Source organism: Chiroxiphia lanceolata, chromosome 26, assembly GCF_009829145.1.
Source record: "Chiroxiphia lanceolata isolate bChiLan1 chromosome 26, bChiLan1.pri, whole genome shotgun sequence".
NCBI classification, from domain to species: Eukaryota; Metazoa; Chordata; class Aves; order Passeriformes; family Pipridae; genus Chiroxiphia; species Chiroxiphia lanceolata.
In genome coordinates, this window is record NC_045662.1 from 6,013,085 (window position 1) to 6,039,699 (window position 26,615).

At 52.0% G+C, this 26,615-nt stretch overlaps 1 protein-coding gene across 5 annotated transcripts; it reads right to left on the reverse strand.

Moving 5' to 3' along the window:
* Window positions 1-12,663: 12,663 nt before the first annotated feature.
* Window positions 12,664-25,438, reverse strand: CALCOCO2 (calcium binding and coiled-coil domain 2). 5 transcript variants are annotated; one of them, XM_032711418.1, is made up of 13 exons: window positions 25,334-25,438; window positions 24,377-24,496; window positions 21,291-21,479; window positions 20,277-20,379; window positions 19,809-19,942; window positions 18,784-18,909; window positions 18,193-18,320; window positions 18,009-18,099; window positions 17,338-17,460; window positions 15,769-15,858; window positions 14,798-14,933; window positions 14,372-14,403; window positions 12,664-13,822 (listed from the first exon to the last, which is right to left on the reverse strand). In XM_032711418.1, the coding sequence occupies exons 3-13, from the start codon at window positions 21,468-21,470 to the stop codon at window positions 13,652-13,654; spliced, it is 1,314 nt and encodes a 437-aa protein (XP_032567309.1). In that variant the 5' UTR covers window positions 21,471-21,479; window positions 24,377-24,496; window positions 25,334-25,438; the 3' UTR covers window positions 12,664-13,651. The 5 variants fall into 5 exon arrangements, with proteins under 5 accessions (XP_032567309.1, XP_032567308.1, XP_032567307.1 ...); XM_032711417.1 differs by lacking the exons at window positions 24,377-24,496; window positions 25,334-25,438 and adding an exon at window positions 23,167-23,254 and having other exon boundaries at window positions 14,372-14,397; XM_032711416.1 differs by lacking the exons at window positions 24,377-24,496; window positions 25,334-25,438 and adding an exon at window positions 23,167-23,254.
* Between the last annotated feature and the right edge of the window lie 1,177 nt (window positions 25,439-26,615).

Genomic DNA, 26,615 nt, shown 5'->3' on the forward strand with positions numbered 1-26,615 from the left:
AGCAAAGGCAGCCCAAGGCAGGTCCCTCCTTGCCAAGGCTCTCCTGACAAACGTGGCTCTTCTTCAGCCCATAAATCACCCGGGAGGCAGATTTCATATGCTCAATGTTGCTGATGGATCATCTCACCCGCCAGCAAATCCATTCCCCTCTGGGCAGCCTTCAATCCTTCGCTCCTAAATCACCTCAGAGTGCAAATGAGGAGCATTTTGATGCCTTTCCTTCACATCTGTGACCAGCCCACAGTGCTGAGTCAGAAAATCAGCTGCTGAGTAACTCCCATCCCTCCTTCCTGCGGGGTGGAGTCAACCCTGGCAGTGCCCCATTTTTCATGGAATGCAGTCCACTGTTTACAGGAGAATTGTGGAAGGTGAGAGTTCTTGGGCAGATGGATATTTCCTCATGTTTTGCCTCCTCCTCTTACTTTGTCTGCAGATTTATTTGCAGCTTCAGCTGTTTGTGGCCGAGGCCACGCTGGGCTGCTCTTTGTGTTTGACACTCAGCCACTGCTGCCACCAACCAGTTTGTACTTTCACGAGGAGATCGAGGTTTTGGAGGACTGGAATTAGGAAACAGGAAAATAAAATACCACAAATACAGTCCTCTGAGTGTTTTTTACTTGCTGAGCTGCTGCAGGGGGTGACCAAGTGCTCACGATCTCCTGGATTAGAGTTGTAGCCCCTCCTGAGAGATCCCTCTCCTGTTTGCCTTAAACTGCTCATAAACGGAATTTCTGGGCAATTTGGCTGCCCAGAACGGTGTGAATCGTTTATCAGGATGTTGAATCCCTCTTGCAGGAGGCAGAGGTGTGTGGAGCCGGGTCAGGGGATGCACTGAGCTTGATCCCAGCACCTGAGGTCAGAGGGAAAGGGAAACCTGGAGTTTTGCTGCTGCTTCCCACAGGGATCTGTGAGCGAGTCCCTCAAGCTGGAAAAAACACCTTCTTAGCCAGCCTGTTCTTGGTGAAGCGATGCCAGATGGCTTTTATGTTTGTTGTAAATAAAGAAACAAATAGATAACACAGTCTGGAATCACAGCCTGAGGCTGAACACGGAGTCAAACCCAACCTTGGATGTGCTGGGAGGAGGGAAAGAAGCGGAATTTGCGCTCTGAGAACCAACCAAAACCTCCCCCGGGGCGTAAGGGATGAGCCTGAAACGTCTGGGAAGTGGCCGCAGGGGTGAGGGTTCCTGCGAGCAGGCGGTGCCAGGAGCAGCATTCCCGTTTTCCCACCGATTCCGTGTGGTTCTATCCCCCTCTGCCGGCCGCCCGCCCGCCTCCGGCTCCGGGAACACCGGGAAAAAACTCACCGTGGGTGGGGAGAGAGAGGGGGACGGCAGCCGACAGGCTGAAAATCAAAGAAAATAAATAATTAAAAAATTAAACATTCAGTAGGATATTAATACAATAGTATTAATGGTATCGATAATCATAATGGTAATGATTATAATTGTAATAATAATAATAACAACAATCCTTACAAACCCCCCAGTTAATACGTGACCACGTGGCAGGATCAAGGAGAGACTTTTATCAGGGTCCTCAAGCAGCTGGGGCTTGGATTTGTGAGTCAAGATAACATAAAATCCCTGTATTTTAAGGAGAGCACTCCCTGGTGTGACGGGGGAGCAGAGCTGGTGGTTATGTTGGATAATAACGTGGGATGTTATCCCTATTTTAACAGCAACATCTGATTTATGCAGCCACATCTGGCTGCTGCCAGAGCTGCCTTTCTCCAGGCTGTCATTAAAAGGGGAAAGGGTGGAATATTGGAGATTTTGGTGACACACATGGGCTGAGCAGGTGTGTTTGTGCACTATTTCTTTACATCATTGTTGTGTTCGTGCCTGGAGACTTCTACTGCTCAAACTGTTCCAGATCCGTAGGAGAGGGTTTAGGAAGCAAAATGTAAAGGCAGAAAATTACAGAACTGTGGAATGATTGAGGCTGGAAAAGATCTTTTAGGCCACCGAGTCCCTCATTCCCCCGGCACTGCCAAGGCCACCCCTGTCCCCAAGTGCCACATCCACGTGGCTTTTAAACCCCTCCAGGGGTGGGACTCCACTGCTCCCCTGGGCAGCCCTTTCCAGTTTAACTCCTGGATCTTGTCAGGGTTGTGCTGCACAATCCCAGCACTGCAGCTGATTTATTCCCAAGGACAGGACACACTCAAGGAAAAAGGGCAGGAGAAACGCTTGGAAAGGAGAGAAAATATCCAAAGTGAGCTGAAATAAAGCTGCCTGTGCCAGGGGATAACAAACACTGGGAAGGTGGAGAGTTGTTCTGTCAAGATTGTATAAGGTTACAAGGAAAATTTGGAGAATGGGAGCATCTTATCAGACAAAATTGTACCTGGGAAAAGCAGGCAAGGTTTTCATCCCAAGACAGAAAGTGAAACAAATACAATGTCAAAGAAAAATCCAGCTGTCAAACTGGAGAACAAACTCCCCTCTCTGGAGTTTTCTTCCCAGTTTGGTGTCTGTTACTCACCTGGGTCCCTTCCCTTGATTTTTCCAACAGCAAAACACCCAGGGAATTGTGGAACCACGGAGAGATGTTTGAGAACTTAGCGAAGCAAATGAAGATGCCCAGGGACAGGCAAACACCACCCCCTCTGGGAGCACCTCAGGGATGTTCTTTCTGTTTTCCCTCTCCCCTCCCGGAGTCTTTTTGCCTGGCAGAATTAACTCTGGTCCTCGTTAATGGAATAATTTGTCAGCTGCACGAACACATTACCCTGCAAATGAAGGAACAAGCTGCAGAGTTGGGAAGGTGTCACCCCCCTCCCCTCCTGCCTCCCCCACCCCGGTCACGCTGCACCATGTACAGAGCATCTTAATTAAGCACAGGAGATTTAATGGCACTAAATATGATCAGCCCTGTGCTGATCCCATTACTCTAAAGAACCCAATAAATGAGGCTCAACAGTTTCAATCTCACTGGGCTGCAATCTCATCAGCATTCCAATTCCATCACTTCAGAGGAATCAGCACTTTCAATGGAAGATAACCCTCTTTCCAAGTCGGGTCCCATTCTCCCACCACTTATTAGGAGACTTAATTCTGTGCTGGAATGATCCAGAACCTTTCCCAGCCATCAGCTGAGCCACAACTGCTCTTCATAAAGAAGTAAAACAAATTATCCTAGCGTTTAGGACCTTTTTTTTTTTTTCCCCCCTTCCAAAATTTCTTTTTCTTATAACTGTCTGTGTGTATTTCACGATAATGCTTCGTGAAAAACAGAACCAGAATAAAATAGAGATTTAGTTAAGTGTGTGTGTATATATATATATATATGGTGGGGAAAAAATTCTCCCCTGTGAGGGTGGCAAGGGGTTGGAATGGATTTCCCAGAGAAGCTGTGGCTGCCTCATCCCTGGAAGTGTCCAAGGCCAGGCTGGAGCAACCTGGGCTAGTGGGAGGTGTCCCTGCCCATGGCAGGGGGTGGCACTGGATGGGCTTTAAGATCCTTTCCATCTCAGTGCAAACAAATTTAGCCCATAAAATACAGCGTGTCCAACAAGAAATCAAAGTAAATTAAGGTTTTACCCCTCAATATATAGAATTATAACTTAGAGCTGGGTCAGGTTGGACAGCAGGAGGGATTTCTCCATGGAAAGGGCTGTCAGGCACTGGAAGGGGCTGCCCAGGGAGGTGGGGGAGTCACATCCCTGGGGGTGTCCCAGGAAGGCCTGGCTGTGGCACTCAGAGCTCTGGGCTGGGGCACAAGGGGGGCGTCGGGCACAGGGTGGATCCCAGATCCTGGAGGGCTTTTCCAACACAAACGATCCCGGGATTCTGTGATTTGCAATCTGCTTTCCATGGTCATCTGGGCAAGCACAGCCCCAGCCCCTCTCTGCTCCGGGAGCTCTGCAGCACAAACAGTCCCGTCCATGTTTCCGAAGAACGAGGATTCCTGGAATACAGCTCTGACTAATGCTTTGTTTGGGTTGGGAACAGAGCCACTCACAGTGGTTCTGCATGTTCTCCTCTCAAGGCACGGCTCCAGAAAACACTGGCAAGAGCTCACAGGCATTAAATTTTGACTTCTTGCCCGACTTCAGTCATTATGAGAGAAATGTGTGTAATGGGCACGAGTCGGGGCTTCAGCGAGACTGAACTTCAGGGAGAGTGGAGACTCTCAAGGAGCAAGTGTTAGAACAACAGGGGACACTCTGGGGCCAATAAAGGCTCTGACTGATGGCTGGTGGTACATCCCAGCTCCACGGGATCCGTGGGGGAATTCCAGGACCAGGATCCATGGGGGGACTCCAGGAGCAGCTGCCAAATTCTGCAGAAGGAGCCCCACGGACACCAAAGCTTTTGTTCTCCAAGCGATGGGTTAAAATAATGCTGTGACCCCTCCATGCAAATGGGAGTTCAGTGGTTCTGGGGTGGGTGCCAAGGAGGAATTCCTGGCTCTCAGGGTGCTGGCACAGGTTGCCCAGAGAAGCTGTGGCTGCCCCTGGATCCCTTGGAGTGCCCAAGGCCAGGTTGGACGGGGCTTGGAGCACCCTGGGCTGGTGGGAGGTGTCCCTGCCCCCGGCAGGGGTGGCACTGATTGATCTTTAAGGTCCCTTCCAACCCAGCCCAGTCTGGGATGCCATAAATTCATCCACACCCCAATCCTTTTGCCTTCCCCATCCAAGAGGGAACAGAAACTCCTTCCCAGCGCTCCATCCCTGTGCCAGGAGCAGATCCCACACCCCCCCAGCCCCCCCTGGAGCTGCAGCTCCCAAGGCGCTTTTCCCAAGGTTTCATCCCCGCTCTTCATCCCCACCCCGGGACTCGCCATCGACCCCAAAACCGCTGGACCAGCGACCTCCACCCCCACAGCCCCGCCCCCTCATTAACATCCCGCGGCCTCATTGGACGGCGAGCAGGGCGGGGATGTGTTGTCATGGCAACCAGAGGATGCTCTGACGTCACGCAGGACCACCCTTAGCCCGGGGAGGCGTGGCCTCATTTGAACGCCGCAGCCAACCACAGAGCGGAAATTTGAATATTCATGAGGAGCTCCCCGGGGGTTCCGATCGGGTTCTGTGTCCGCAGGAACCTTTCCCAAAATCCCGCCTAAACCTGCCCTGGCACAGCTCCAGCCGTGCCCTGGCTCCTGGCACCGAGGAGGAGAGATCAGTGCCTGCCCCTTCACTTCCCCTCACATTACTATATATGTTATATATATATATTATATATATATTATATATTATACATAATATATAATATATAAAATATATATAATATATAATATATTATATATAATATGTATTATATATTATACATAATATATTATACAATATATATCATATATTGTATATTATATATTATACATAATATATTATATATTATATATGCAATATGTATAATATTGCCTTTTTTTTTTGCCTTTTGCCTTTTTTTCCTTGAGAGTGAATAATATGTATTATATATATTATATATATTATATATATTATATATATTATATATATTATATATATTATATATATTATATATATTATATATATTCCTTCGTTGTTTGTGAGACCCCACACACCTACTTGGATGGGATTTCTGGACTTGGTTTTAATAACTTTTAACCATCCCAAAGTTTGCAGGTTGATCTGCACTGGATCTGTCCACACTGCCTAACTCTGGGTCATGTCAGTGCACAGGTCCCAGAGTGACCTTGATTTAAATTGTTAAAAAGGCACAAAATTCATCCCAATTAAATAATAGTGCACCAAAACTCCCAGATTAGATACTCTGAAACTGGGCTCCGAGGCTGTGGGTGCTGCTGACACAACGGGCAGCACCGTCCACATCCAGGGTTTGCAACAGTTGTGGGAATTCAGATCCTGCTGCCATGGAAACAGCCCGGGATGGCTGAAAACGGAGCAGGTTGTTGTGAGCTGATTGTTCCACACGGACACAGCAAAGCTTCGGAGTCCCTGGGTGTGGGGATGGTTCCTCCAACCCAACCTGCTTCATTTTCCTCCAACCCAACCTGCTCCCTTTTCCTCCAACCCACCCTGCTCCATTTTCCTCCAACCCAACCTGCTCCATTTTCCTCCAACCCACCCTGCTTCATTTTCCTCCAACCCATCCTGCTCCATTTTCCTCCAACCCATCCTGCTCCATTTTCCTCCAACCCATCCTGCTCCATTTTCCTCCAACCCATCCTGCTCCATTTTCCTCCAACCCACCCTGCTTCATTTTCCTCCAACCCACCCTGCTCCATTTTCCTCCAACCCACCCTGCTCCATTTTCCTCCAACCCATCCTGCTCCATTTTCCTCCAACCCACCCTGCTCCATTTTCCTCCAACCCAACCTGCTTCATTTTCCTCCAACCCAACCTGCTCCCTTTTCCTCCAACCCACCCTGCTCCATTTTCCTCCAACCCAACCTGCTCCATTTTCCTCCAACCCAACCTGCTTCATTTTCCTCCAACCCACCCTGCTCCATTTTCCTCCAACCCATCCTGCTCCATTTTCCTCCAACCCACCCTGCTCCATTTTCCTCCAACCCATCCTGCTCCATTTTCCTCCAACCCACCCTGCTTCATTTTCCTCCAACCCATCCTGCTCCCTTTTCCTCCAACCCATCCTGCTCCATTTTCCTCCAACCCAACCTGCTCCCTTTTCCTCCAACCCATCCTGCTTCATTTTCCTCCAACCCACCCTGCTCCCTTTTCCTCCAACCCATCCTGCTTCATTTTCCTCCAACCCAACCTGCTCCCTTTTCCTCCAACCCACCCTGCTCCATTTTCCTCCAGCCCAACCTGCTCCCTTTTCCTCCAACCCACCCTGCTCCATTTTCCTTCCCCCCACCCCTCTCCATTTCCATGGCAGCAGCACCAGATTTCACAGAATTCATTTCCAGCTTTACAATCCCGATGTGTGCCGTAAGGTTGAGACTTTTCCAACGTTTTCTGTGGAATTAAATTAAAGATCCAGAGAACTGCTCGGATTTATCTGTAGCACGATGCATTCGAGTGATCTATAAGCATATACAAATTTTATATTGAACCACAATGTTTTCCTTTCCTGCTGCTTGTAAATACAGGGATTGGAGCCTTTTCTGGGACTAAAGAAATTTCCATCCAGGACCCTGCAGGGATGAATTTTGTCTCTCCTTGTTTTAGGATAAAGCTCAAGAATCTCATGTTTAGGGGTTGTCTTAGAAGAATTCACTGAGAAATATGATTTAATATCTCTTTCAGAGTTATTGTCTCTTCCCAAATGTGTGTTAGGATTGTGACTCTGAGTATTTTTATGGGATTTCTTCATTTAAGAGCAGGGGGAAAGTTTGTGTCCCCATTTTGTCTGATTTGTTAAAAAACCCATTGGTGTGAAGCAACAGTAACATCTCAAAACACACTTTCTCATTATAGTTCTGAAAGGACAGAAAACAGGTCATTAAAATTAACTTGTACTAGCAGAGAATGAGCTTCCTGAAGGTGTAAAACCCCCCTGAGCTGCCTAAAAAAAAATTTAAAAATTAGAACATGGATTCTCTGTTTCATATAATGAAGTGTCCAGCCCGTTTCCCAGCCCTTCCCTGGGTTTGGGATCAGATCTCTCCTAACAATGGCCCTCTTTAGGGAAGGATTGTCAAGTCTAATGACTCCATTAAGGCAGGCTTGGGTTCATACACGCGGCTCCAACCAAGCAATAACTCCCAGGAATTAAAAATCCATATGGCCCTCTCAGCTGTACAGCAGAACCTGTGCAGCAGCTGCTCTCAAAAACACGGTAACTGTCATCAAAAAAGAAATTAGGATCCCTGCACGGCTTAGAAATCAGCAAATTGTTATTAAATTTAGTGTAAAACCCCCTCCAAATCTCCACGTCCTTTGTCTGCCCCGTTGTCAGTGCTTGTTTCAGGTTGCATTTGGATGCCAATCAGGTCAGGGCCCCTGAGGAATAGCCCTTCTGAGAGCCCAGGCAATATTCCAGGCTCAGCCCGGGCCGAGGGAAGCAGGGAAGGGACCAGGGGACGGGAGGTGCAGATGCAGGAGCCTCAGGGCCTGAGTGATCCGAGTTCTCAGAGTTATCAGCTCCCTCCCGGAGCAGCTGCTCCCCCTGGCCCATCCCTCCTGGCTCAGCACAGGACAGGCACAGCCCGATGAACCCCCCTCAGCCTCTGCAGGCTGGGAAAACCTCTGGGAAGGGTTAAAAACTCCCCCGGGGGCCCGAGGGCATCAATCCCTTCTGGCAGCCCCGGCCCTTGGCTCTCCAGCCCGGCTCTCGGGCTTTTCCCAAAATGCAGGTTAAACCCGGCCAGGGGGGATTAGATCACAGCACAGATTTCCTGAGTGGCTTTGGCTGAATTCCTCCATGTCTGTTCATAGGTGTTTCCCTGCAATATTTAATTAGGGCAGAAGCCTCACGAGGCCGAGTTCTTCAGAGCCTCATGTGAGGCTGTGGTGTGAAGGGAGCTACATTTAATGTCAATAATTTGGGATCTGTGTGTCTGTAGTGTGAAGGGAGCTACATTTAATGTCATCAGTTTGGGATCTGTGTGGCTGTGGAGTGAAGGCAGCTATATTTAATGTCAATTATTTGGGATCTGTGTGGCTGTAGAGTGAAAGGAGCTGTATTTAATGTCATCAATTTGGGATCTGTGTGGCTGCAGAGTGAAGGGACCTGTATTTAATGTCATTAATTTGGGATCTGTGTGGCTGATGGCTTTGCTGTATTTCAGACTCTCAGTGCCAGGCTGGTAATTACATAAAACTCTGAGCCCCGGGCACTCTGCAGCAAGGAGAAGCTTTGTCACCGATGTAATTTTTAATTCATATTGACATACATAAAAATACACAAATACATATGCTAAGCCAGGGTACAAGCCTGTGTTTAAGCCTAAACCGACTCTGCACACAGATTTTAACGAGCTCTGGTGCCTCAGAAGGCAGAGGGTCCACACGGCCTCTGACACAGCCCCATCTGCTTTGGGAGTGGGGTGGGCACAAGCTGGGCTGTGCCAATCATCCCATATCCCAAAATATCACTTAGCTGATGGAGAACTGATGGTGAGAGAGCTCCAGCTCATTCCTGGAAGGCTTTAGTGCTGTTGGCAGCCGGATCCCAGCAGATATCTGGGAGATGACTAAGGAGTGTGCTTTGTAATGACCCAATTTCTGGCCAGATCCGATGGAGAACAGAATCGCTGCTGTTCGCATCGGGGTCAAATTTTCCCCGGGGGTGGTTTGGATTGGCTGGGAAGATTAAAAAAATCCAGCTTGCAAAGGAAAGCCCCCTTCCCTGTGCAGCGCCGCTCCACCAGTTAAACGTGATCCAAAGCTAAGGAAGCCCCTCCACTTGGCGAGATTTACGGCTGCCCAGCCCGGGATGGCACCCGCAGCACCCCCTCTTTATTCCACGGGCATCCCCGGCTCTGTTCTCCCCCCCTGGATGAGCAGAGCGGGTGATTCCCAAATCCCACCACCCGGCAGATGCTTCCGCAGCACCAACTGTTCCGAGCCCCCCCCCGGTCCATCCCCGGCTTTCTTCTCCCCCTCCTTCCCCCGCGTCCCACCAATCTCGGCTGCCTGGCACATGCTGCCAGCCCCGGTCCCGCCGGAGCGATATTGTGATGGAAATGAGGGAGGGGACGCGGGGAGAGCCGCGCAGATTTACGGCACTCCCAGGGTTTCCATTAAAATCCTTGACAACTCCTTATTTACGAGCGGCCCGACAGCTCCTCTAATATCCAGGGCCCGGATCCCTTTCACTCCAATAATGCCGGCGCGGAATAAATGAGGCAGAGGATGGAAACCAGCCCTGTTAGGATAATGGAGGGGGGTAATGGCTGTTTAGAGAAAACAACCGCCGTAATTCTGGGCCCCGATCCTGCCACCGCCAGAACAACAACGCTTCGGTTCTGAGCTGGGGTTTAATTCAGCGCTAAGAGGGTGATAAACGGCAGCGATCGGGTTCCGTGGTGTTGTACACCCGCCAAGCACCCTCTGGTTGCACAAGGGCAGGGAGATAAAGGCACTCCCGGACTCCTGGGCGGGCAGGGATGGGTCGGGCTGGATCTCCATAAACAGTGTGTGCTCATAAAATAATCCAAAAGACCAAACCTCCCCTCGTGCATGAGTGCAATATCTGCATTTTCAGACCAAACCTCCCCCCTGCACAACTGGAATATCCCCATTTTTAGGTTTCCTGTCAGCACATCCTTCCCCGGGTTTTCCTGAGCTGCCCCACCCAAACCAGGCTGGAATTCTGCCCAACTGCAGTTTTGGAGCGTTTTTTCCACCATTCTCTGCTCTCTCCCCCTCCCATCATTCCCCTGCCAAAGAAACACAGGAGCCCCTCCACTTGGTAAACACAGGACTGATCCCCAAAGTGAGGATTTGGATGATTTTAAACCCCAGATGTGAGTTGTGCTGCTCTGTGGGGTTATTGATTCTGCTCTGTCCTAAAATCCGACTGACCCGTTGAGTGTTGAGGACAATCACCCCATTTGTGTTCTCCTTTCCCTCCTTTGTTCACCTGAGGGTGGTTTATTCCCTGGGAATCACTCCTGAAGGAAGCTGAGCCACCACAGAGCTATTCCAGCATCCCTTCAGACCCTCTGACTGTCAGGGCTGAAACAGTTTGTGTTTTACACCCACAGAAATGGATTAATTGGGAATGACGTGCCCTGGACAGGGACAGATGGATTTAAAATATCCTCTGGGTGACTGGGAGAGAAAACCCGAGAGAAGAACCAACTTCTTGGAAAAGGAGGGAGGCCCAGTGTTTTTTCCTGGATCATAAAATCCCTGAATCATGGAATGGTTTGGGTTGGAAGGGGCTTTAAAATCATCCAGTTCCACCCCCTGCCACGGGCAGGGACACCTTCCACCAGCCCAGGTTGCTCCAAGTCCCTTCCAACCCAGGATATTCCATGAAAATGATGTGTATTCCCAGGGATTTTGCCCACAGAGTGTGAGATCCTCCTTTGAGATCCATTCCTGATGGATTCACATTCCTTAACCCGTTCAGATGTTCCCTGGTTTGGGGCACAAATGGTGCCAAACCCCCACTGCCCCTCCTGAGAATTTATCTCCAGGTCCTTGCCCAGCACATACCACTGCAATCCTGGATCTCATCCAAAATGTAACTATATCTAATCATCAGCCATTCCAGCTGCTTCTGCATTAAACCATAAAACCGAGAGAGGATTGAAACCCCTCCTGATTCCAGAGGCTAAATGCAGTGGTAACATAAATAACGCCGTAAATTACAGGCAAAATGAAAACTCGCTCAGGAAATATATGATGTCATTTGTGCTCGGGGGTAAATTGGTCCCTGGCTGCCCGGGCCGGGGAAGGTGTGACCCGGCTCAGGCCAGAGGGGATGGCTGGGACTGGGAAATCTGGGTCATTATTGCAGAAAAATGAACGGTAGAGCTCAAAATGGTTCGAAAAAGCGGCGTCTCTGTGAGATTTATTGCGGTCTGACCCCCTCTGCCGGTCACCTGCCTCTGTCCCAGGGCCGGCAGCGCAACGCAGGCACCGAAATCCACCCGAACGACGGGAAAAGGCAGCTGGAAAACCACGGGGAGCGGTGGGAAAGGGGCGGGGAGGCAATTCCAGGGCAGGGACAGTGGCACCGGTGGCTCAAGGACACGGAGAGCAGGGAAGGGAGGGAAGAGGGCTCATAACTGGGCTGAACCAGCAGGGTTTAGAAAAACTGCTTTTGTGTCTCTCCAGGTTCGACCTGTCCCGATGCAAAGCAGTGAAAGAAGGAAAATGTAATTTAGGATGAGGATGTGCAGGAAAATGTTGGGGGGGGAGAAGTGTTCTCTTGGAAAAATATGGGATAAATGACCCTCATTTTGATGATTTAGTTGTCAAAATTGGGACAGACCTATGCCAGGAATATTGAGATTTAATATAGTAATAATAATAATAATAATAATAATAATAATAATAATAATACATGCACAGTAGCAAGTATTTTTAAAATAATATTTTATCCTCCCAAGGAGGTTTTCAGCTTTTTCCTCCTGGTCTAGGGAAAGAGGTGTTGACATGCTGGACATTCCTGTGATGGTTGGACTCGATGACCTTAAAGGTCTTTTCCAACCTTAACAATTCCCTGATTCTGTGAGGGAGGAGTTCATCCAGCTCCAGGTTTTTAGATCAGCACCACTGGAAAGGATATAAATAAACAGATCCCAAAGAGCTCCTTTCACTTTCCTGGTTTGTTATCCCACACCCTTCCTTGGCCTTCCTGATACGTTCCCAGGTTGTGAGGATCAACCAGTGCCCCCAGGGGACACCACGAAGTTATTCACAAGTGCTTTTAAAGTACTTTGTTATCCAGAAGCTTCAGCAAGTAATTGAAAGGCTGCAAAGAGCTCCCTGAAGAGCCCAGCAATTCCTCCAATTTAATTTATTCCTTTAAGGATGAACAGACACCGAGATCTTTTTCAAAGGTTGTTTTTTCACACAGCTTTTATTTTTCTTCGTGGTTATTTCCTGTTACAGGTTGTTGAATAAAGAAAGCTCCCCAGTATCAGACATCTCGAGGCAGAAATACTCTGTTTATATCCAGCCTGATAAAAAGGTTGTGTAGAACTGAAGCAGGAAAACATTATTGTTACTCTAAATATTTCTGTAACAAATGTGGATAAAGCCTTCCCAAATCTTCGTTCGCGAAGCTCAGCCATGATACTCTAAATATTTTTTAAAGCCTCTATGTAAACTCCTTAGGATTTTTCTATTGCTTCAGATACCCAGCAGGAAGCACAGTGTGATACAGCTGGATAATAAACCTTTACCCATCTGTGTTTGCATGGAAAAAAAGGGCTGTTAATCATAAACTGAAAATGCTGAAGCAGAAATAAAAAATAGTCACTGGGTAAGGTGTGCACAAAGCATTGGAACGTCCCAAGGCACTTAGCTGTGATTCCCAACGTTTTGGTTTAAGAACAGGCTCTTCTGGGTGAATCCAGAAGGCTCAGAAATGTATAAAACTCATCCAGAATCAATGAGGTTCTGCTGAGAGATCATTTATCCCCAGCCACTGCTCTCCCGTGGGTTCCACGCCACACTGACCCTCCCTGCTCAGAAATTCCAAGGTCTCCTCATCCTGGAATGGGGAGGGCAGGATTCTCACCCTCCAACAAGTCATTCTGTCCCCTCTGCTGGAAGAGCAGCCCCAGACTTCGAGTGCAAACAGAAATTCCACCTCTTTGTAAATATCTCTCACCTGCTTTGCACGGTGAAAGAAGATGCATTTTTATTTAGGTTTTCCCTTGTTAATTCTGCATTCCAGAAGCTGGAAGTGTGATCCTGAGAGGTTCTATAAAATGTTTCTGGTCTTTGGTTACCCATCACAGTGCTAAAATAAAGAACAATTACATGGGAGGTGCATCAGCCAAGCACAGAAAACTGCAGTTCTATGTCCCATCACCTGGATCCCCGTTACTTAGTCAACTAAATAACTAATTTTAGGAGTTGTAAGTTGTTTAACAAGCAGATAGACTTTGTCCAAGGCAGGGTTTGAGTTTGCTGAGGGTGATTCAGCTGCAGGACGTGGGTGTTTGCCCTGATTCATGTGCTGGCTGGACCAGGAGGCTCAGAGTGACAGTCCCGGGGGAGCTCAGCAGGAGTGGAGCCTGCACAGGGATTTTGGGCTGTTCTCACCTATTCTACAGAGAGGCAGGAACTCAGATTTATTCCAGCCTGTGGCAGAGCAGATGGTCCTCAAAGACCTGCTGGTTCTCGAAGCTCTCTGTGCACATGGGGCAGTCCAGGAGGTGACTCCGCACGTGGGCCTCGAACTGGCTGCTCTCCACATCCCCAGGGAACAGCTCCCCACACATGGGGCACACCCTCAGAGAGGCCTGAAGGGGGAAAAAACCCAAATAAACTCAGTTTAAAAGTTATATCCAAAGGGAAGGAGTAGGAGGGTTCAGCAGACAGGTACCATCACTTTGGGACGAGTGGTTTTCCCGGCCTGTGACGCTCTCGGGTTTTCAAATGTCTCCTTCTCTAAATAGCACTTAAAAGTCAAGAGCCCCTGAGAGGTGCTCTAACTTTCCATCCCACAGAGCACATGGCCCTGTCTCAATGTGAAATCAGGTATTTAGCAGCTGCAAGCTGCTCATTCTGACCTTGGGTGCTGCCAAGAGCCAGCCCTTAAAGATTAAGGTCAAGGGAGTTTCTTTTCTCTTCCGTCAGACACAGAAATCTCATTATTCTGACGTCATATTACACGTATTTATATTCTTCTCATATTACTAATTCTCCATTTTGTTGTCTCCTGCCTTCCCAGGACCAAACCACTGAGTAGATAATTGGCCACAGAGCTGAGCTTGGAGCTCTTCATTCCCAACCACGGATTCCTGTCCACAAACCACTAATTCCTGCCTGGCCACGTCCACTTTACTTACTTCAACTCCTGCCCCCAGGTTTCCTCCTGCAGCTGGAAAAAAAGAAAAAGCCCATTTAAGCCACAGCAAAACGATTACCAATGTAATGTGCTGGTAACCAGTAATTCCTGAAGCACGAGGATGTGGCTCTGGATCTAAACCTCGATATTTAGGACTCTGGAATCTGGAGAGAAGCCACAGACTGGCTGTCTCCCAGCTGAATAAACCAGCTAATAGCTGCCTGTCTTGGCAGAAAAGGCACAGCCTGATCACTTAAGCCCACTTTTAACACCTGGCAGCATTTTACAGCTGCCAAGTCCTCTGCACACAGCAGAGGTGCTGCTGGAAATGGCTTTTCTGCAGCCCTCAGCTGGACAGGGAGGGCACTTTGCTGGGGTTTAACTGCCACGAATTCGTGGTTTCAGCCAGAATGCCAAGCAATCTCACCACTGTATGGATTTCCAAACAGAAGGTCTCCTGCTCCAGGGGCTGGAGTTGCAGCTGGAGCTCGGGGAAGGGCAGAGAGGGGGGAGAGCTCCTGCGAGAGGTGCCTGAGGAGAGCGCTGTTCTCAGCCCGCAGCTTCTGCACAGGGACACGAGGACACTGTTAGTTCTCAGGAAAAAAAGCCCTGTTCTGCCCCAGCACAGCCCCTCTGACATCAGAGCCTCAGTGCTCTGAGGTGTGAGGGAGCTCAGTGTTGGTCCTGCTGAGCAAAGGAGGTGAGGAAGGGAAGGGTCACCAGGGACAGGACACAGGGAACGGCTCCACACCGACTGAGGGCAGGGTCAGCTGGGATACTGGGGGGAAATTCCCCCCTGGGAGGGTGGGGAGGGGCTGGAATGGATTTCCCAGGGAAGCTGTGGTTGCCCCTGGATCCCTGGAAGTGTCCAAGGCCAGGTTGGACAGGGCTTGGAGCACCCTGGGAGAGTGGAAGGTGTCCCTGCCCAAGGCAGACTGGGTGAGTTTAAAGTCCCTTCCAACCCAAACCATTCCATAATTCCACCTATTCTGTGGCCTCAGAAAGGCAGATGGGATGATCACAACAGAGCAACACACTTTAAAAGACAGAAGACTGTCCTGAAGTCACTCAGAACGAGGAACAAAACTGGGCAGTGCTTGCTTAGCCTGGACTAAAGACCATGTCCCTTTAAAGGAGCAACTCCACTCATTCCAGAGGTGTCAGAATTGAACAAACATCAGGAGATTTTAAAAATCCCACGTTATTGGGGCTAAAGCAGCCTATGGGGTGGGGAGGAAGAGTGTGGGCACACAGGCATCTGGGGGTGCCTGCAGCAGCCTGGCTGGGGGTGATGGTCACAGTGTTTGAGGGAGGGTTAATGGAACTGGACACCAGACTGGCAGAGCAGTGTCACCTTCCCCTCAGGAGGAAGGGGAGGGAGCTGTGCCAAGGTCTCACCTGACTTTCCTCATCAGCTTCATCCTTCTCTGCCTTCAGGACCTGAAACAAATGCTTCTGCTCCTCCAGCTCTTTGATCAGGTCGTGTTGCTGTGGAAGGGAAGGGGTTGGTAAATCAGGGGGAAATGGCAAATCCAAGGGTGGCAGCCCCAAGCTGGAGCTGTCACACACTTGCTGCCTCAGGCTGCATTTATTACCCACAAATAACCTCCCCCTTTCAGTGGGAGTGTTTCCATCCCAGAGTCTGTGGGATATCTCCATGTCACCACTCACTTGTTCTCATGACAACACAGGACCTCAGAGGGGAAGCAAACAGGTTAGAGAGAGAGGGGAGGATGAGGAAAAGGTACCCAAACTGCTGAGAAATCCACCCTGGCAGGCAGGAGCTATCCCAGCCTGCAGGATTCCTGGAGCTGTGAGATTTCCATGGACAGCCAGGACATCCTGAGGAATTCTGTTCAGCTGACTCATGAATTAAACCAGTAAACCAGTATTTAGGAATTCTGCAGTCACTCCCAAAGCATCCCTGTGAGAATCCCAGGCATTTGGCATCCCAGCAGAGGTAATCACATCACCTATTTTAGGCATCTGGTTCTCAGTGCCAAAATTAGAGGGGAGCCTCCAAAACTTCCTGAGGAGCACAGGGAGAGAGAGAGAGAAGCACCTCGGGAAGGTCACTCAGGACACCAGGCTGGAGGGGATGTGGTGGCCTCAGGCACTGCAAAGGTGGGTTTTTTTGGGAAAGAAATGCCAGACATGGGTTTTTCTTTGGGAAAGAAATGCCACAGGACGCTGCCCTTTGCCTTTGGATCCTTCCCATTCCTTCCAGGAATGTCAGGGGAGGCTGGAGGGGGCAGAGCCTCAAACTGCACAACAGGAACTTTGTGTTCTTTGTGGCTTATTTTGGTGCCCTCTGAGCACGTGGCATCTGTTTTGGTGACTATTAAATGGCAATTTTGGGATGTTAGAGGTGAGAAAGAGACAAAAAGAGAAGGGGAAAGGGAAGGGAAGGGAAGGGGAAGGGGAGAGAAGGAGAGAGAAGGGGAGACCAGCAGGGCTGTCGACTCACACCAATTACTGGCCATCCTGTGGGAGGCAAAAGGCACAGAGTCTGGGGCAGATTTAGGGTAACTTCTTTTATTTACCCCTAAATCCGAGTCCTGAAACAATTTTGCTGAGATGCAACAATTCTGCAACAGTCTGTCCAGCAAATATCAACCCCAAAGTCCCACGGACTCCCTTCACCCCTGGAGCTGCCTCCAAATGGACCAAGGCAGAGAACCAGAATCACAGTGCCTGCTTAGAGAAGAGGTTTCTGCCCAAACTAAACCCTGTGTGGGTGGTATTCTCATGTATCATCAAAGCACCTGTGGACTGTGAGGATCTGAGGGATTGTCTGTGCACAGAACACACGCCCACGGGCATTTTTAATCCTGGAATTCCTCAGACTGAGCAATATTGACACCTGCTCCCTGCCACAGCCCCTCCACCTGTGCTCCCTGGAGCACTGAGATGGTCAGGAAAGGCTTTACCTGCTGGGCTGGGCTTTACCTTTGAGCTGGGCTTTACCTGCTGGGCCGTGCTCAAGCGTAGCTGCTGATTCTCCTCCTTTAAGGTTTCCAGCTGCTCTGTCTTGTCCTGGTCCAGGTGAGACAAGTTTTCCACTTCTTTCTCGTAGTTCAACACCTGGGACTGAGGAAAAAAGAAGATTTGTTTGCTCACCTGATCTCTGAGGAGCTTTCTAAGCTTTGACACGACATTTTTAGTTTGGGAAGTCGGGGGACAAATTAAAACCAGAGACTCCACAGCCAGAGGGTTTATCCCATTGTTCTGGGTCTCCCATGCCCCAGTCCAAACTATTTTTAGAATACATTCTCCCAGTCTTGTTTTCTCCCAAGAACTGAACACAATTTCAGGCTGTTTTTCCAAACAGGAGTGTTTTCTGCCTGGATCCTCGGCTGGCAGGAGGGAAACAACACTCTGGGTTTGGTCCCTTGATGAACACAGAAAGGGGGTGTTTTTAGGGAATAAAATCCTTACAGTTTCTCTCAGCACAGCCCCCTCCACCCTCCCTTAGAACAGATTTCTGGAGGTTCAGTCACATCAAGGGTCGACGTTTTCCTCAGGAACTCGTGTCAGCAAAAAGGAAAGTCCTGCCCTGGCTCAGGAGCCCTCAGCTGTGGCAGGAGGGAAGGGATTCCAGCAGGAACAGCCCAGAGGAGCAGAGGAGGGGTTGGTACCTGCAGCTGGTCCATGTGATCCAGGGCAGTTCTCAGCCTGTTTTCCAGGCGCTCCTTCTCCGAGGTCACGTTCTGGAGCTGCTCCTTGAGCCTGCCCAGGACAGAGCAAAACACACCACAGGCTTTCTCAGGAGGGAATTCAGGTGGGAAATCCTGCCTGGGAATGAGCTGTAAATGCACTTACTGCTGCAGCTCTGCCCCTGTGCAGTCCCCCTGCTCCTTCAGCTGCTTATTCTCCATTTTCAGGGAGTTCAGCTCCAGCTCCAGTTTCTCTGTGCTGCTCCTGAAAGACTCCAAACTTTTCTGCAGCTCCTGAAAATCCCAGGGAGGTTGACAGGAGGGAAAGGGGACCCAAGCAATAATCCTGCTCTGCACTGGCCCTGCAAAGCCCCTCCAATGCAGCAGTGCCAGGCAGCTCATGAAAGGAGGAAACTCCCTCCTTTGCATCCTCTTTCAGACCCTTTTCATTTCTATTAAGCCCTGAGCAAAACCGAAGGAGGAAAAGATAATTGCCACGTGATTTTTCAGCCTATAAAGCATTTTTGAACACTCCCCTTCCCATATGTTCCCAGCTCCTGGGTGTGCAGATGCCTCTTTTCACCATCATTGTTTTTATCACAGTTGTATGATTTGGTAAAGGATTAAACAGATAATACGGGGAGAAAACCCTCCCAATTTTCTCCTGGAAGCACTCAGTGGGACAAGACTTCACTCAGTTCCTCGTCCTCTTTCAGACTTAAAGCTTCTGCCCTAATACATTAAGTTTTTGGTTCACCTGTGTCTTCTTGAGCTCCTCCTGCAGCTCCAGGTTCTGCTGCTGGAGGTTTGCACAACTCGCCTTCAGCTCCTCGTTTTCCTGACACAGGTTTTTGTTCTGCAGCTCGATCTCTTCCACCTCCCCCTGGCAGGAGACAGAGCTGTTTGGTCACACCAGAAAAGCCACACGTTCCAGAGGGCACAGCAGGGAGTGGAAAGCAGGGAAAGCTGAGCTGGGCAGAGGGAACAGTGTGTGCTGCTCTGACCTGAGCACTCCTCACCCCCCAGCCGGTGTCCAGAGCTGACCACGACCCCACTCCTGGACACTGAGCACACCCTGAGCTCTGGGGATGCTCAAAGCCTTCTGTGTGTGCAGAGGGCAGAGCTTTGGGGCTTTTTGGCTGGATCAGGGCTCTGTGTGCAGTGTAGTCAGGAGCCAAAGGGCTGCACACAAGACATTAAAAACCAAGAGTGACTGGCTTCACAGCCCCTCAGTCGTCAGAATCATGGAATCAGGAGGAGCTGGGCTGGAAGGACCTTAAAGCCCACCCAGTCCCACCCCCTGGTTGCTCCAAGCCCTGTCCAACCTGGCCTTGGACACTTCCAGGGCTGGGGCAGCCAGAGCTGCTCTGGGCAGGCTGTGCCAGTGCCCCCTCACAGCAAAGAATTTCTCCCTCCTGACTCATCCAAAACCCCTCTCTGACAGTTTGAAGCCATTCCTGCCTGTCCACATCCCATCCTTGTCCATGTGCACGCCCTTTACTCCCCTCTAATGGCAGGCTGGTCCCATGCAAACCCCATTTTCATTTCAAAACACCCAAAATGCCCCCAAAATGCTCAGTACTGAGTCCCTGGAGCTCAGGATTCTGGTGGCAAACGGCAGGAGGAGAAACAAAGGCTCCAATTTGTGTGACTGCTGAGCAGCAAAGCCAAGAATAGAATCCAAGTGTGCTGAGCTGCAGCTTGGCATGGGGGACATGGGATGTTAAGCATGGGTCAATAAAAGCTGAGGCAGTGAAAAGCAGGGGAGGAGAGGACACAGACCTGTGTGGTGACCACCAGGATGTCATCCTCAGCCTCTGCCCGGAACTGGAAAGGGACACTGGCCCCCCTGACCATCCCATCCTGGTCCACGTAGCAGAACTGGTAGTACTCATCATCTTTGGGCAGGTAGTAAGCTTCAGACAAACACAACAGCCTCGTCACACACAGCTTTTAATTGTTCAGGCCTCTTACTTACAGCACAGACAGTGAGAAGCTCGGGAAGCTCCCACATCCCAGCTCAGTAATTCCTGCACTGTCAGCAATTCCTTGTGCCAGGGGCAACAGCACAAACATCACTCAGCCAGGAGGGTGGAATTCAGCAGATTCAAGGTTTTATGATTTATGAGGGGATTTGAAAGGTTCCCAAACCATGCCCCCCCAGCTATCCTGGAATTCCAAGTGCTGTGTTTATTGGTGGCATCAAAGTGCACACACACATTCCCAGCGGGATCCAAGCTCCCAGCTCACCTTTGAACTGGATCTTCTGCTGCACAGCAGTGTCCCCGTGGCCAGCAGCAGGCAGGGGGGCCCACATGAAGGTGTAATATTCCCGGGTTGTTTTCCACCCCACCTGCAACAGGAAAATTGTCACTCGGCATCACTCGGGTTTATCCCACGGAAACGGGGCTTCACTTCCACGTGGATCAGTTACTGGGAGGTGTTTTGCCTGGATATCCTGATTTTTAAGGGTTGTGGTCTGTGTATGAAAGGACAATCATGGAATCACAGAATGGTTTGGGTTGGAAGGACCTTAAAGATCATCTCATTCCAAACAGGAATGAATTCCGTGGGCAGGGACACCTCCCACTGTCCCAGGGTGCTCCAAGCCCCGTCCAACCTGGCCTTGGACACTTGATCTGAGTGGTTGATTAGCCCTGAACCCATTCAGGCCACACTTTGTCCCTTGGCACGACAAAGACATTCCATTACACAGAGTTATTACCGAAAAAAATCCCCCACCCTTGTCGTGACAAAGTCCCCATTACACAAAGGTATTAATGAAAAAAATCCCCCACCCTTGTCGTGACAAAGTCCCCATTACACAAAGTTATTAATGAAAAAAATTCCCCACCCTTGTCGTGACAAAGTCCAAGCTCTCTGTTCCTGCCTCCTGCTCCTTCCCCGTGCCCAGCACACCCCTTGTACCAGCACATCCCTTGTCTCAGCACATCCCTTCTCCCAGCACACCCCATGCCCAGCACAGCCCTTCTCCCAGCACAGCCCTTCTCCCAGCACAGCCCTTCTCCCAGCACACCCCTTGTCCCAACACACCCCTTGTCCCAGCACACCCCTTGTCCCAGCACATCCCTTCTCCCAGCACACCCCTTCTCCCAGCACACCCCTTGTCCCAACACACCCCTTGTCCCAGCACACCCCTTGTCCCAGCACATCCCTTCTCCCAGCACATCCCTTCTCCCAGCACACCCCTTCTCCCAGCACACCCCTTCTCCCAGCACACCCCTTGTCCCAGCACTCACTCACCCTGAAGATGCCCACCCAGTCCTTGCCCCGGGCAGAGATGTGCTGGGTGAGGGTGTAGTGACAGGTCACGTCTCCTCCAGGGACATAAAACTTCTCCACGTCGTTGAAAAGCACGTGGGAGAAGTGGCAGCTGTCCAGGAGCACGGCAGAGGTGGGAGGGTCCTCACAGGAATCGTCCATGGTGGGAGTCTGGGAGAGGGAGGGATGGGGGGGTTATTTCACCCCTCTGGCTGTGCCCATGGAGGCAGTGAGGAGGTGTGGGATGGGAATGACCCAGCTGAGCTCCACAACCCCCTGAGCACACACCGAGGTTGCTCAGCAAGGCACACGAGCTCAGTGGTGTCCCTGCCACCCTGGGGACACCCAGGGCAGCTGGCAGGTCCCTCAGCAGACATGGGGAGGACTCTTTCTCCTGCTCACTGCTCCCAGGCTGCCAGAGTGGCACAGCAGCCCCTCTGCTGTGTGGGAGCCCAGGGATCAGAGCCCAGGAGTGTCCTACAGACCTTCTGACTGTCCTACAGACATCCTGAGTGTCCCACAGACCCCCTGAGTGTCTCACAGAACCCCTGAGTGTCCTACAGACCTTCTGACTGTCCTACAGACACCCTGAGTGTCCCACAGACCCCCTGACTGTCCTACAGACCCCCTGACTGTCCTACAGACCCCCTGACTGTCCCACAAACACCCTGAGTGTGCCACAGACCCCCTGAGCATCCTACAGACACCCTGAGTGTCCCACAAACCCCTTGACTGTCCCACAGACCCCCTGAGTGTCCCACAGCCCCCCTGACTGTCCCACAGACCTCCTGAGTGTCCCACAGCCCCCCTGACTGTCCTACAGACCCCCTGACTGTCCTACAGACCCCCTGAGTGTCCCACAGACCCCCTTACTGCCCTACAGACACACTGACTGTCTTACAGACACACTGAGTGTCCCACAGACCTTCTGACTGTCCTACAGACACCCTGAGTGTCCCACAGACCCCCTGAGTGTCCCACAGACCCACTGAGTGTCCTACAGACCCCCCAACCACCCTAAAGAACCACTGAGTGTCCTACAGACCCACAGAGTGTCCTACAGACCTCTGACCATCTTACGGATCCACAGACTGTCCTACAAACCCACAGAGTGTCCTACAGAACCCTTGACTGTCCTACAGACCCCCTGAGCTTCCTACAGATCACAATATTTCATCCTCATGCAGTCCCAGCCCCACCACACTCCACCTCCACTAAGCAGCCTCCCCATCTTCTGCACTCAAATCCATAGAATCATAGAATAAAATATTCTGAGTGGGGAGGGACCCACCAGGATCATCCAGTCCAACCCCTGGCCCTGCACAGACACCCCAACAACCCCCCCTGTCCCTCAGAGCATTGTCCAAACCCTCCTGGAGCTCTGGCAGCCTTGGTGCTGTGCCCACTGCCCTGGGGAGCCTGGGCAGTGCCAACCACCCTCTGGGGGAAGAACCTTTCCCAAAATCCAGCCTAACCCTCCCCTGGCACAGCTCCAGCTGTTCCCTGGGTGCTGTCCCTGCTCACACAGAGCAGAGGTCAGAGCTGCCCTCCCTGAGGAAGCTGCAGACCCCGAGGAGCCTCCCCTCAGTCTCTTCTCCAGCTGCACAAACCAAGTGCCCTCAGCCTCAGCTTCCCCTCCAGACCCCTCCCCATCCTCATGTCCCTCCTTTGGATGCTCCAGACCCTTCCCCATCCTCGTGTCCCTCCTTTGGATGCTCCAGACCCTTCCCCATCCTCGTGTCCCTCCTTTGGATGCCCTCCAACCGGACGACTCGACCTCCCAACACCCCACCTTCCACCTTCCACCTTCAGCGTCCTGGCTCCGAGGGGAAAGAGGTACCTGGCTGGAAAAAGGTACCTGGCTGAGCTCTGCTCCCATGGGAGAAGGTGCTGGCTGGGCAGGTCTGGGGCTCTGTGTCCCCAGGGCTGTGTGTCCCAGGGCTGTGTGTCCCCAGCCTGTGTCCCAGGGCTGCGTGTCCCCAGCCTGTGTCCCAGGGCTGTGTGTGCCCAGCCCGTGTCCCAGGGCTGCGTGTGCCCAGCCCGTGTCCCCAGGGCTGTTATAGCCTCCCTACACGTGACAGCAGAGCTGGAGCTGCAAGATGACTCCAGCACCGAGAGGGACCCGCTGTGTGACAGCAGGGGCAGCAAACAGAACAGCAGGAGAGCTCCTGGAGTTCCCCACATGGAAAATTTCCCGGCCTGTCCTGACCCGACGAACCCCCCGATGCAAATGTGACGTGGGGGCATCGATCCAAGGGGGATCCGAGCTGCCAGGGCTGGGAGCAGGCACTAAATCACCCTCCTTGCTGCCCTGGCAGCCCCTCAAGGGGCCGGGAAAACCCTGCCGCCAATCCCGGAAAATGCCATCCCAGGAATCCGAAGCAGGAGCTCCTCAGCTGATCTCAGGGATAAGGAATGACCTCAGAACAGAGGGAAAGTTCATTGTGAGCAACCACCCCACCGGTCAGGGACGGTCATCCCACTGCAGCACACGGAAAAAAATATCCTGAGTTGGGAGGGACCCACCGGGATCATCCAGCCCAACTCCCAGCCCTGCCCAGGACATCCCAACAATCCCACCCTGTCCCTCAGAGCATTGTCCAAACCCTCCCTGAGCTCTGGCAGCCTTGGGGCCGTGCCCACTGCCCTGGGGAGCCTGGGCAGTGCCCAACCACCCTGTGGGGGAAGAACCTTTGCCTGAGATCCAACCTGACCCTGCCCTGGCACAGCTCCAGCTGGGTTTCAGGTCACCTCCAATTCAGAAATTTCCCATGGAAACGAACTCCCTGGAACCCTGCTGGGTTTTTTATGGCATCACCCAGGAGACTGTCTGCACTCTGTGCCAAACACCCTGAAAAACAGGCCGAAGTTTAGGTTGGGCTTGCAGGGATGTGCTTGGAAAAGAAAATGTACCCACAGCTGGAAGGAGCAGCAAACACTGCACTGACACAGGCTGCCCTAAGGATGGGGAATTCCTCCTGCTGGGAGCAGAGGGTAGGGCAGATCCTGGCCAGGGACGTGGCAGGATCCCCCGGGCCATCAGGGGCTGCACTTTCACTTTGAGTTACCTCAGGAAAGGGTAGGACAGGGCTTGTGATTTGTCCAAGCCTCGGCTTTATCCGGCTGATGTCAACCTTCCCTGCCCTGCTGTGCCTTGTGATCTGCAGTTCCTGAGCACCTCGAACTTCCTGCGAGCCGCCAGAGAAAAAAACCCCAAAAATAAAACCGAAAATAAGTGTCAGAACAGCACCTTAACCATGTTATTGCATCGCTCTGGGACGGCACGGGAGCCCTCGCTGCCAAAAGCAACTCGCAAAGAAAATGAAGAGTCGCTGTTTGGATGCAGCAAAACGGTTCTAATGCGAAAAAAAAAAAGTTGGTTTTGGTGAAAATAGTTGTGATCCTGAAGGAAACAAAGGCAGAGGCCGCGCGGAATGTGCTGCTGGCAGCTCATTCCCAGGAAAAGCCCGGGAATGAGCAGGAAACGGAGCAGGGAGGGCTTTTAATCATCGCTGCCGCTGTTGTTACGGAACAGCTCGGGAGTTATCGGGAGTGGCAGGAGACGCCCCGAGGGACCGGGACACAGCTCGGGGACAGCGCCGATCCCACCCCGGGGACGAGGCACCGCCGCATCTCAGCGGGGAGGAAAAACGCCGCGTTCCCCGGTCCAGCCTCTCCCCGGGGGCTCCCCGGGCGTTCTCCTTCTCTTTCCCTGGTTTTATTATCCTGCAGCGTCCCCAGGACGTGGAAAACCAGGGGATTTCCCCTTCTCAACGGGACCGACTTCCAGCCGCGCTTGGGCACCGGGACTGCGGCTCCGGTCCCCGGTGACATCGCCGAGGGGGTCCCGCTGGATGGGGGGGGAGCGAACCGGGGATGTTCCCCCCGCCCCCGGCCCGGACCCTCCCGGGAAACGAAAGCGAAAGTGTCGCTGTCCCCTCGCCGCGGGGCAGCCCCGACATCCCGAGGGACATCCCGGGATGGGGACACGGGACCCCGACGCCTCCTCCCCCCGTCCCACTCACCGGCGGCGCGGCTGGAAAACGGGAACCGAGCGGGTCTGCGAGCACCAGGCGGAAGATCGGGAATAGGTGGAGCCCCCGGGATACCCCGCCCGGGATACCCGGGCCGGTACCACCCCTGGGCGGTCCCGCCGCGCTGCTGGGACTCGTAGTTCGGAGCGAGGGACCGGGACATCCCGGGAACCAGGACACCTCGGGGCAGGGATGCTCCGGTGACCAGGACATCCCTGGGACCGGGACAACACGGGGACCGGGATATCCTGGGGACTGGGACACCCCCGGGACCGGGACCCCCCAAGGATGGGAAAAACCGGGGGGCCGGGATGCTCTGGTGAGCAGGACATCCCTGGAACCGAGACACCCCAGAGACCAAGACATCCCGGTAACGGGACACCCCTGGGACTGGGACATCCTGGTGATCAGGGCAACCCGGAGGCAGAATCATAGAATGTTAAGGCGTTGGAAGGACCTTAAAGACAATCTCGTCCCACCAGAGCAGAGTAGAGGGGGAGAATCCCCTCCTTGGACCTGCTGGCCACGCTCCTTTGGATGCAGCCCAGGATTCAGTTGGTCTCTGGGCTGAGCTGGCTCATGGAATCACAGAATCACCGAGGTTGGAAAAGCCCTCTGAGATCATCGAGGCCACCCTGTGCCCGATCCCTACCTTGTCCCCCAGACGATATTGTCCCCAGACAATATTTTATGATTCTGATGATTATTTTTTATTTTGTTTGGCGCCTCGTGCCTGGGAGGTTCGCTTACTTGTTACAGCGACCAGCTGTGTCTTCAGTATCAATGTGTGGAGGGGTTTGTTAGAAACGCAATTACACCGCGAAGAGTAACTGAATAACACTAAAAAAAATAAGGAAAAACCTCTATTTTTTTTTTCCTTTAGCGTTGATGGGTAACCAATAGGTCGAAGGGGGGCAAATTTGCTCTCGCGGGGAGAAACTCCCTGCAAACGGGACTGTTTCTTTAGGTTCTGTGATGTAAAGATGTTCGGGGGGGAGGTGTGTGTCAAACTCCCCAATATTTGGAAGGCTCGGCTCCTTTTCCCGGGATCGCTCCCCATCCCTTCCCCTCCCGACCCCCAGCGTGATTGACACCCGCGCCGCCCAATCAGCGAGCGCGCCGCCGACTGAGCCAACCAATCGCCTCCCGCGCGGCCGCCCCCGCCCTCCCGCATCCGGGCACGGCGGGAAGCGGGGCGGGGAGGGCGGGGCCCGCCTGGGGCCCGGCCAATGAGGGGCGCGGGCGCGGGCGCGCGCGCGCGGCGGCAGCCAAT